The following is a 12,081-nucleotide window of genomic DNA, read 5'->3' as shown; positions in this document are numbered from 1 at the left end:
AAGACACAGGCATTGCAACACCCCGGCACGGGCTCCTGCCAATGCCAGCTGGGTTCCTTGCCACCGTTACCATTTGTATTGGCCTTGCCACTCTGCCCCTTACCTGCAGCCCTGAACTTTAAACCCAAGGATTAGGCCAAAAATGAAAACAAAGCAAAACGAAACAAAACAAAACAAAAAGAACTAACAAACCAAAATACAAAAAAGAAAAGAGAAACAAAACAAAACAGCCAAAGATCAAAACAACCAACACCCCTGGCCCTATGCCCTACATTGGGGGGACTGCACCCGGAAGCTTTCTAAGGAGCAGGGACTTGTGTTTGTATCTTCAAACATACTTTGCTTAGGATCTGGCATGTACAATCGCAAAGGCAGTTTCTCCAAACATCTCTGTCCGAAGAATCCATTTGGACATCTGGAGAAGGAAAAGGGGAAAAATCACAGAACAAACTGGCATCATCCGCGAGGCTAAGGTTAGAAATCAAAGTGCACAGTGATGAATGAGAAAAACCAAGTCAGGCACTTGGGGTCATACTTGTAGCTGAAGGGACTGGAGTCAGGGCTGGGTGGAGGGCTCTGAAATCTCCTTAAAAATCTGTCTCATAGATGTGACTCCATGGGTGGTGGGGAAGGTGGGGTGGGTCAGGGGGGAGGATGATTTAGGTAAGTGGGGTGAGGGAAGATGGGAAGTTGTCATACTGGTCATTGAGACTTTCCTTCTTACCTGCCTGGTGCCCCATGAAGCAAGAACTGTGGCCTCTTGGTGCCAGGCAGTCAGTCAGCTGGCAGGGATCTGGGAGCCTTAAGGAATACCAAGTTCTTGGGAGCTACTCCTCCCAGGACCGACTGAAGGATTCTCTCCTGGGCCCTGGGCAGGTTTTCTCATCCAAGAAACAGCCCCCAGAAAACTCAGATAACTCGGGAATGCTGTTCCCAGACTGTGTATGTCTTTGACAAAAGTGACCTAGGAGATGTTTTATCTGTTCTTTCAAAGAGGGTTCTGTGGCCAAATCAATGTAGGAAATACATTCTCAGGGTGCTTTGTAGAGTTGCAGTGTACCTTCACCTATGAAAGACTATGAAAGTTTCATAGGAGGGAATAGCTGAACTTTCCATGTAAGTTCTCAAATTTATTTGTGTTTCAAATTTACTTCACCGTGGATGTTGTTTTTTGAGGAACCCTTGTAGAACATGGTTTGGAATAGGCTGCCCCAGTGTGATGTACATGGGAAAAGCTTAGTAGGGAAATGGGAAAAGCTTAGTAGGGAAATGGGAAGTTGGAGAGGAGCTGGAATTATCAGCATCCCAAAGTGGGCCTTCCTGATACCAGGTGCAGGGAATCTGGCCTCAGGTGGCAAGGACCACAAAAGGGATTGGAGCAGGCTCACTGGGGGACCCTGGTCCACATCAAGGTCCTAGTGGCAGCCAGCCTGCGAAACTCTTCCATCTCCCCATGACCTGTTTCTCCATCACTGCCTGGACCTGCCCTGGATCTCATTCTCCGATCTTGCCTTGCTTACAGCTCTAAAGCACCCCCCACTCAATCTCCCTGACCTTGTCTCTACCCACAAGGTACACATTCTTCTGCTCTCTGGCTGCCAGCCCTCTCCTCAAGAGAATCTCAGATTTCTTGCAGAAGTCTTGCAGATTTCTGGAGGACATGCCCAGCCCTGTACTCTCTTCTGAACCCAAGCAAGGCTAGATACCTAAAGAGAAGCTTACAGGGAGGGCTAGACCCCTTCCCCACATCTCCCTACTCAGAAATGGGTCTATATTGCCTCTGCATCTTATTCCTTAGGAAATTAGCTAAGTTCATCACCAGTGTCCCCCTCAATAATGGGCTACTGTTCAAAATTAATCAATGTAAACTTCCTCAAGAGGCAAGTGTACTCTACTTCTTAGCATTGCAGTATATAGCAACCGTCAGGAAGCCACTTAGGCTTACAGTAAGTGGTAGCCATTGGTTGTGACAGATACTCATGAACACCCTGTGACCTCAAATCTGGAGGAGTAGGGAATGGGAGTGGTGGTTGAGCAGAGGGCTAGAGTTTCTCTGGGCCTTGATGGCATCTCCCCCAGGGGAGGCAGGAGGTTTGTCCTGTAGTGGTAGGAGTGTGTGTGCGGGTATGCCTGGCTAATCGGGGGGTGGTGGAGGGCTGGGAAGTGTATCAGGAAAGTGGCATGGGTGGGGAGAGGGTACAGGTCGTCTTACTGAACAGGGTGGCTTGGAGGAGGAGACTGCCATCAGCCCCCTTGTCAACACATCCTTCTCTGATCCCTGGCCCTCGTCCCTATTCATCCCAGCTCAGGTAAATGGAGGTAGTGGCTAAGGCTTCCCAACCAGCTCAAGCTCTTCTTCCTTAGCTCTTGGAAACTGATGTCCACTTGTGGTGGGGACTAGAGAGGGAGAAGTGATTTCCAAACATAAGTGCCTTTGGGGGTGGAGGATGAAGACCCAGGAAGTTGCCAAAATGACTCTTGGGTTCCACAAAGGAACAAGAAAGAGACAGGTATGTTTGTGTCCAATGTCTGAGATCAGCCCAGCTCTTGGAGGCAGGGAAACCTGTGTATGTGTGTGTGTGTGTGTATGAGTGTGTGCGTGTGTGTGTGTGTGTGACAGAGAGAAAATGGGGGAGTACAGGGGCAGGAGGGGCAAGGGGAAATTTATTTCCATTGCTGACAAGCAGGGCTGCTGTCCCAAGACCCTTGGAGAACAACGATAACTCCATACATCCCTGTGGCCCTTATCTCACACCCAGCCTGGACTATCCTGACTACAGACTTACATCTTTCATGGCCGCTGAGTTGCACAACATTATGGTCCTAACCTTCCTTCCTTGAGAAACTGTGCTCCCTACTGGCTGAACAAAACAAAAGGCACTGGGGAGGGGCACAGTGGGGGTGGTGGAAGGCTGACAGCTACTGCTGTTCTTTGGGGCACTAGCTCCTTCACGGACCTCCTGGACACTCCTATGTCTCTCCTTAGTCCTGTTTGCTGAGGATGAGTCACATTCAGGAGACTGGGGCTTCCCTAGAGAAGGCTTTGGGGGTGAGCTGGGCCTATGGCCTCTCTAACCTGCACCTAATACCAGGGTAAGAGAGTATGGGGTACATTAGTCTATCAACCAGGATGGGAGTCTGAACTCAGCACTGGGGACTGGGTGGTGGTTGGTGGTTCCCACTGAAACTGGGATTGACCCTCTGATTTTCAGGGGGCACAGAGGACAGATTAGAAGGAGCAGCGGGAAACAGCCTTCCCAGCCTTTCCCACCAGGTCATTGGTTATGACTCTGGGGAAGGTCTGTCCCCAGGGCTGGAGAAGAGCAGGGTGAGAGAGGGGCAGAGAGGAGAGCCCACGGGCTGCATCTGGGGTGACAGAGAGGTCAGGACCTCTGCCTTCCCCTTTTCCCGCCCCACCTCCCGGGCCTCAGTTTCTCCTTGTGGTAGCCTGGGGATAATGCCATGTGTGCTGCCCTCACCCGGGGGAGGGGGTGGATGAAGGATGGCGGTGTGCCCCGGGCACTGGAGGGAGTGAAGGGCCTCTGAGTTCATGAGAGGGGTGAAGATGTGGCGAGGATGAGCAGGCAGATGGGGGTGGGATGGGGAATCACCTGGACATGGGTGGGGTAGGGGCAGAGGGATGAGGAGGATGAGCTGATGGGAAGGGTAGGCATGCCACTGGTATGTGCACAGGGCTGGAAAGAGTCTTGTTCTGTCATCATCCCCTGAACCAGTCCCCAAGAGTCACGCACCAACCGTGCTCTACAAACACACGGAGAGAAGAGGAGAAAGCAGCAAGAGGGAGTGCAGAGGCCCCTGTCTGGCCCAGACAGGGGACAGTCACCTTGATTTGGACTCCCATTTTCAAATCCCCCTACGTTGTCTTTTTTTAAAACAAAATTCAGTATCAGTGACACTGTTTCTTTTGGCACTGAATTCCAGAAAAACAGGAGGGACGGAGTGTGCCTGCTTTCCAACACTCCCTGCAGGGCTCTGAACCAATACACAACAACAAGTGTAAGAAAACCAGGAAGGAAAACTGATTTTTATAGAAACTGGAATGAAACTGACCAGTGTAGTTTCATTATCCAAGCTAAGCGGAAATGCAAAAAAATCAAAATAAAAAGTAAACAAACAGCACAAATGGTAAGACGTGAGTTCCATTTCCTAAGTTCTTTCCTTTTTATTCCATTCAGGTGTCATCAGGAACCCCAAGAGGCCTGCCCCCCTTCCCTCCCAGCTCGTCCACCCGCAGAATGGCCTCTGGGCTCTGCCCTGCCCCCCACCCCCCTGCCCTTCTCCAGCACAGCTCTGAGGACCTGCTGTTCTGACCGCATCTCCACCAGGGATGCCTTCTCCCCCGAGGGCTGACAAAGGGTGTTGGGGAAGTTGGTTCCAGGAACCTTGGCTGGAACCAGGGGAGGCTGAGATGGGGAAGTGGTGGCTCTGGGTACCAAGTTCTAAGCAGTGCAGCCCAGTTGCCCTGGTGGGAAAGGGAACAGGGCACCATCTTCACAATGGCTCAGGCTCCTGCCTCTGCTCCTCTCAGATTTAGCTGGGCAGGACTCAGAGGTCTTAGGGGTGCAACCTTGCTGGCAGGGCCCTCCTGGAGCCCATATATCTCACCATTCCCTTGCCCACACCGAACTCTAGCACTGGAGCCCTGGCCTCCATGGCCCTCCTCAGCCCTGGCACCTGTCCTGAGGGGCCAGAACCTTCCCTGCCTGGACGAGGACTGACTTCAGTGACAGTGCTGGATCCCTTCAAAGTTTGGGGTCCAAGGGGCTAGGGAAGAGGAGAGACCTACCTAGTGTATATGTCACAGGGAGGAGGAGGGTGCAGGAGACAAGGAAATGGAGATGCAGGGCTGGGTCATCCCTGTGAGGTATTCCAGGACCTTGATGAATTTCTAGTAGATCTGTTCCAAAGAACTCTGAGCAAGTTTCACAGCTAGAATGTTCCCTAGGGTTTGTCATACTAACATGGCAGCCTCCTAGAGGCAGGAGGCGGGGAAGGATGAGGGGTGGAGTTTGGGTTGAGAACTTCCCTAGAGGGCCTGTTGTTGCTATTGGGACTCTCCTCTAAGATTCGGGGAGGGTGGGAAGGAGGTGGCAGCAGGGGCAGGGTGGGGCCAGGGAGGAAGCCAGCTGAGGAGGCCAGCTGGGGCAAGAGCCATGGTTCTGCCTGGCAGTGCGGGCCGGGTCACCCAGCACTGAGGTGAGCATAAAGGAGGCGCGACCCCTCGTTACCATGTTGTTAGGTGGAGGGGTCTTGAAAAGTCCTGGCCTCCTCAGACCAGGCTCACATTCCCGGGCAAGGGTGTGCCTAGGAAGGGGGCTGTGGATCTGGAGCGGGAGATCAGAGGCAGGGGAGCTGAGAAGTGTTGAGTCTGACCTTGCCTAGGGGAAGGTCAAACATCTCTCTCTGAATCCCCATCAATGTTTTGGTGGCCTTTGCCCAGATGCCATGGGAATGGGGCAGCTTTAACACCTTGCCAGGGCTCTAGGCTTGGGCTGCTTTGAAACACTGAAGTTATTAACTAGGCCCCCCTCCCACTCCTCCCCTAGATCTGTCCAGAGCCTGTGCTGTCCCCACCAAGCTCCCCTCCCCTCCTCACACACTCGCCAGAGAATCTGTCCAGGGGGCACTGTAGGCCCAGTTGCCCAGAAGATCTGGCTGGGCCTGAACAAGCCCTCCCTGACAGCCTCTCTCCCACCTGCCCTGTTTGCTATGGGGAGCGGGTGGTTCTGAGCTCCTTGGAGTTCCTGCTGGGGCCACCCTGCCTGGCTGGTGAGCAGGCTCTGGCCCCTGGGGAGGCTGAGCGGCCCCAGCCTGAGCCTCTCCTCCACCCTGACCTCCCACATTGGGCCATACCTAGAGTGGTGTCCTTGCTGGTATCCCCTCATCCCATGGAGTGGGGGCTAGGGGCTGAAGGGACACAGGCAGCACCCAGGGATGGCATCTTTGTACAATGGGGTCCTGTAGGGCAGAAGGGCAGCCAGATCCTGAGGTCAGTACTGGGTTCTGGGCAGACCCCTCTTCTCCCCTCAAGACTACAGGAGCAAAGGGCTCTGGAACCTGTGCTCTGCCTGTCCCCGCCAGGCTCCTCGCTACTGGAGAAGATGCAGCGTGGGAAACGTTCATTAAGAACAAAGTTTGGAGAGTTGCTGAGAGATGGGGAGGAAAAGAGGGGGAGAAAGAGAGACTGAGGGAGGCAGAGAGAGAGAGAGAGAAAGAGAAACCCAGTGCCCAGTGCCTAGGGCATAGATTAGCATCCCCATCTCCCTAAAGGGTGTTGGTGAAAGGGTAGACATCAGGAGATGGGGTGGGTAGGGGCCTGGGAAATGGGGACTGCACAAGCCCCTGTGCCCCTTAGAGCTTATATCTCCTTATATTCCAGGAAGGGGCTAGGAAGTAGGGCAAAGCTTCCTGTCTACACCCCTTGGGGACCTCTTGTCCGTGGCTTGGAACCCTCTTTTCCTAGAGCCCTCCACTTCTGACCCAGCATCTCCTACCCTGTTCTTGCCCCCATGCCCACCCCTACTGGTCACTTACTTGCAGGAGAGCTGGTTGATGCCCTCGATGTAGTAGCAGACGCCTCCATTGACACAATAGGACTTGGCTGTCTCGTTGCACTTCCGGGCGTGCCCCGACCAGGATGACAGGGTGGTGCTCACTGAGGGTATGAGAGACATGTGCCAGTGACCCACTGAGACTATCCCTAGGCCCCAGGAATCATCTCCTTCATGCCCCATCTCAAAACTGGAAGATGACCAGAGGCTGCAGGAATGACGGGGGAGGGGAGGTCTGGTGGTCCCTTCTAGTCACCAATAAGGCAAAGGAGAGGCCACCATGAGCTCTGCCTGTCTACCCAGTGCAACCTTGCACCCAAGCTCTAGGCAAACGTCCAAAGGCCAGGAAGATTTTCATTATTTTGTGGGGGGAGCAGGGTGAGAAGAGAGCAGGAACTGCTTCCTCTGCTGAATAAGGGCCCACCTCTCCCCTTCCCTGCCTGGCTTTCCGGGGGCTCCCCTGCCGGTGGTTGAGATGCTGATGTCTCACATGGGGAACAAACGCAGGAGGCGGTGCAGGAAAGAGACACCTACACCCGCCTGCATGGCTTGGGCTCTCATGGTGGACCAGGGCATGGCTGGAAGGGAGCTGGGCCTTCAGGGGATGGCACCTTTAGGACACGGTCATTTTCTAAGATCTGGAGAGATGTTGGGGGTAGGAGGAACCCTAGCTTCTACTGTCTTCCTCCATTCTCCAAGGGCTGGGCTAGCTCCAGGAATGCTTCAAAGGCTACGATGCCCCATCTCCATAAGCATCTGGGGTCTTCTCCATATCTCCCCACCCCAGACAGCCCCCTCCTCCCTGACCTTATCAGTTGTTGCCCCTAGAGGGAGCCTCCAGGTCTCGGACAGCCCCAGCCATAAATCATGGGTTTCAAGTTGTTGGGGAGGAGACAGGGCCGGGGAAAGGGAAGGGGGCAGCTGGGATGCGAAACTGCCGGAGAGCAAAGCTGGGCCTTAAGGCTGCTAGCACAGACTGCACGTCCAATTGACTGGACTCATTTGAGAAATGAACATCACTGAAGCTCTGCTCCTCATCAGGGAATGGCATCCAGAAAGCTGGCTTCAAGTGAACATTCTCGCCCCAAACATCAGTTTTAGATAATGCCCCATCCAATCCAGACTGGACAGCCAGAAGCAGGTCCTGCTCCCCTCAGCTACCAGAGCCTCTGAGGGCCTCTCGTTCCCACCCAGCCCAGCAGTGGCCTCCTGAATGAGGTGGCCCAAGCTACCCCAGCTGGCCCTGTCTCCTCAGGGGTACTGGGTCTCTCCCCTCCCCTCAGTAATAGGGGTGGAAGTGAGAGGAGGAGGAGGAGGGCAGGCACTCAGCACCCTCAGTGTTTAGACATGTGGGGAGACGGATGGAGCGCAGGGGGCTGGGAGTGTATACACAGCTCTGCTTCTGTATATGTCTGAGGAGCACACGCTGATAAAATCCAGCGGGCAGGGCTGGCTTCACCGTCCCCTCCACATCATGCCTGCTGCTGAGCTGGCATCCCGGAGCCCCACCCCTGCTGAGGTCTCCCTCCTCGGCTCAACCCCAGACCCAGCTGGAACCCATGTGCTGGCTGGAACTGGAGACCTCTTGCTGATCTTTGCCCCACTTCTGGGTCAGTGAGACCCAGGGAACTAAGAAAGGTACAGAGAAGAGAAACAGCTGAGGTACCACGCCTGCCAGCTGTAAAATCCCCTTGCTGGGAGAACCCTTGAGGTTGTCCTGGCCTTCATTTACATCGCACAGGAGGAGTGCAGAGAGAGAAGGCAGCGAAGTGTCTGGCCAGAGTGCAGTGTGTGTTGCAACAGAGCCTCAGGGCTCCTAGTCCCTGGCTGTACATCCTCCCCATCAGCACCCAGGCTTGACAAAAGCAGACGAATGCAAGCGCAGTGAGGACGGCAGGCCTGGGCCCTCCTGTGGGCCCTGGCTAAGCCAGAGAAATCTCAGCCTGGATCTGCCAGGCCCAGCCTGGTGCCCTCTGCAGCTGCGGGTGGCACAGACTGCCCATGGCTGTGCCCATTGTTTCACCCCAGTCGAGTGAGCAGTGGACAGCAGGGAGGATGCTGGGGTGGCCGGGGCCACAGCTGCACACTTGGGCTTCTCACACATATATGTCTGTGCTCATGGAGGCCTTGGGAGGCCAAGGACAACTCCTGAGGAAAGATGGGGCCTCCCCAGCCGAATGCATTGAGCCTGGGTTGCCAGCATCATGTTGTCGTGGGGACGAGCCTGGGGCCCCGGGAAGGTAAAAAGGGAAGACATTTGGGGAGCCAGTCACAGAGGGTGTGGGGAAAGAGTGACCACGGGTGATTCCACCTCAGAAAGGCCACTCCTCTATAATGGCAGGGCCTTCCCCAGATACTGCAGCCCAACTCTGCCAGTGGCAAAGCCACACGCCAGGGAGACTTCCACACGGACGAGCTGCGCTCACGCTGTGGTGCGGTTGCACTGTTCTAGCACACGTGGGCTCCTGAGGCAACGTGTCTATACACCCCTGTCAGTGTATCCAGATCTCTCACTATGGTTGCCCGTGTTTGGAGAAGTGAAGGTGGCATGGACTCTCCTTTTACACCTCCACGAGGATGGCTCACAGTACCCCAAACTCAGCAAGTCCAAAACTGGGCTCTGCACCATCTGCCCTACCCACCTTCTTCCCCAGTCTTTCCTATCTCCGTGACCAAATGGCACAAACCAAAGAGCTAGGGGGCATCTTTGATTTCATCCTCCTTTATTCCCCTATAGTCATCTATCACCAAGGGTTGCCATTTCCACTTCCTCAAGAGACTCCGTCCATGTCTTGCTACCTCCTCCCCTAGTCCAGGCCACCGTTGTCTCTTTCTTTGATGACCACAGTAGCTTCCTCTCTGGTCTTTCTGCCTTCACTCTTGCCTTCATCTCCTTTACTTTGCAGCAGCCACAGTGGTCTTTAAAATATGTAAATTGTATCAATCTTTTCTATTATCAAAGCTCTCCAGTGGCTTCCATTTGCACTCAGAATAAAGCCCCCGACTTCTTCCCAGGTCTTATCTGGGCTTCACCACCTCTCCCACTTCATCTCCCATCTTTCTCCTTCCGTATATTTCAGACTACGCTGGTCATAGCTCTGCTCCTTTAATAAGCCAAGTAGTCTCCTGCCCGGGATGTCCAAAATACAACAAGTGTCTCAGGGAGGCCTCACCCGACTTCTTAAGCTGGTCAGGCTCCTCCCTCATTCCCTCTCTTAGCTTCATATACTTCTACTTATAGTTATTCTAACATAATTACATGACTAGGTGTGCAACTGTTTGCTTTCTTTTTTTCCCCAAGACAGAGTCTTGCTCTGTCGCCCAGGCTGGAGTGCAATGGTAAGATCTCAGCTCACTGCAACTTCTGCCTCCCGGGTTCAAGCAATTCTCCTGCCTCAGCCTCCCAAGTAGCTGGAATTACAGGCATGCGCCACCATGCCCAGCTAATTTTTGTATTTTTTAGTAAAGATGGGGTTTCACCATGTTGGCCAGGATGGTCTCCATCTCCTGACCTCATGATCTGCCTGCCTCAGCCTCACAAAATGCTGGGATTACAGGCTTGTGCCACCGCGCCCAGCCAACTGTTTCCTGTTTAATGCTTAGTTCCTTCACTAGAATGTAAGCTCCATTAGGGCAGGAGCCATGTCTGACATGTTTACCCTGAACCCCAATGTCCAGCATGGTGCCTGGCACATAACAGGTGCTTAACAAATATTTACTGAATGAATGAATGAGAAAATAAATATCTTATTCTTTGGGGGAAAAAAAGTGCCCTGTGCTACCATCCCAAGGACTAGTCTGGTATTCTTGGCTGATAATGATATCTTTTTGGTAGATTAAAGGACTGTCTCCTTTAAATGCAAACACTCCAAAAAGGTCATTAGGGGAATGAAAATCAAAGCCACAATGAGGCCAAGCCCATGGCTGGCTCACCCCTGTAATCCTAGCACTTTTGGGAGACCAAGGCAGGAAGATCACTTGAGACCAGGAGTTCAAGACCAGCCTGGGCAATGTAGCAAGACCCCATCTCTATATAACATACACACACACACACACACACACACACACACACACACACACACATTCTGAGATACCACTTTCACTAGGATGCCCAGAATCGAAAAGAAGGATAATAACATGTGGTAGTGAGGATGTGGAGAAATTGGAACCCGTATGCATTGCTGGTGGGAATGTAAAATAGTGTAGCTGCTTTGGAAAGCAGTCTGGGAGTTCCTTTAAAAATTAAATATGGTCATCATGTGCTCCAGAAATTCCACTCCTAGGTGTATCCCCAAGAGATTGAAAACCTATGCTCACACAAAAACTTGTGCCCAGATGTCCACAGCAGCATTATTAATAACAGCCAAAATGTGGAAGCAATCCAAATGACTCAAGAATCCAAACGTATGAAGGGATAAATAAAATGTGGTATGTCTATACAGTGAAATAGTATTTAGCCATAAAAAGGAATGGAGTACTGATCCATGCTACAACATGGATGAACCTTGAAAACTTATGTTAAGTATAGGAAGACAGTCACAAAAGGCCACATATTGTATGATTCTATTTATATGAAATGTCCAGAATTAGTGGTTGCCAGGGCTGGAGAGAGGGAGAAATGGGAGTGGCTGCTAAAGGGCATGGGGTTTCTTTTTGGGGTGACAAAAATGTCCTGAAATTAGTGGCGATGGTTATATAACTTTGTGAATATACTAAAAACCACTGAATTGTGTTCTTTAAAAGGGTGAATTTTATGGTATATAAATTATATCTCGAAAAATTAATTTATAAAAGCGCCCCGGAGGGGTAAGCCCAGGAAGTTTTGATGAACCGTTAGTGTCTTGGTGTGAGTTTATCAGGGTCCCTGAAGAGTGACAGTGGCGGGGTGGGAGCTGCTGCTGTGGAGATGTGTCCCCGGCTGCCCACAAATGCAGCTGCTTTTCACCTTTGCTCATGGAGAAAACTTCTGCTTGTCCTTCAAGACTCAGGTCGAGTGCCCCTTTATCCATCGAGGCCCCTTTCCCTTTGATAAATTGCCTACCTTCCTCTCAGTTTGTTAGAAAAGGCAGACCTTTTAGAGTTCAGGTTTTAGTTTCCTGCCATTTGAGGGACTTTCTTGGGGGCCAAGACTGTGACTCCCCAGAGCTCAGAGAAAGATCTTGTGGAATAAGCGCTTCTGAATGCGTGACTGACATGAATACGCATCTGTGTGTGTGTGTGTTTTTAAACAGCCAGCTTTTGCAAGACTCCAGGTAAGAGACTGGCCCAGAGGCCTCTCCAGGGCTTCCATGGTCCTATGACACCCCAGGTCAAACCTGCCTGTCCTCTGGGGCAAAGCCTGACATCAGGGGCTGGTACAGCCACCTCAGGACATTCCCAAGCTCCGTTTCACCTGGGATGAGACATCTGTTTCTCTAACTCAGAAGTGGGTTGGACCAAGCTATTGTGTTAGCACCGCAAACTTCCTGCCGACTCCTCCTGCCCGCCAGTTCAGGAAGGCAGGAGCCTC

General features: G+C 52.5%; 1 protein-coding gene across 3 annotated transcripts in view; it reads right to left on the bottom strand.

Moving 5' to 3' along the window:
• Window positions 1–12,081, bottom strand: part of NRG2 (neuregulin 2) — a 197,084-nt gene that overhangs the window by 18,367 nt on the left and 166,636 nt on the right. For 2 of the 3 annotated variants that reach the window (XM_030828198.1, XM_030828204.1), the window contains exon 4: window positions 6,556–6,676. In XM_030828198.1, the coding sequence (XP_030684058.1) occupies window positions 6,556–6,676 (121 nt within the window). Of the gene's footprint in view, window positions 1–338; window positions 416–6,555; window positions 6,677–12,081 lie in introns of all 3 variants that reach the window. The other variant, XM_030828212.1, reaches the window with a different exon arrangement.

The sequence above is a fragment of the Nomascus leucogenys genome, chromosome 2 (genome assembly GCF_006542625.1).
Source record: "Nomascus leucogenys isolate Asia chromosome 2, Asia_NLE_v1, whole genome shotgun sequence".
Classification (NCBI taxonomy): domain Eukaryota; kingdom Metazoa; phylum Chordata; class Mammalia; order Primates; family Hylobatidae; genus Nomascus; species Nomascus leucogenys.
This window is presented reverse-complemented; position numbering and strand designations above follow the sequence as displayed.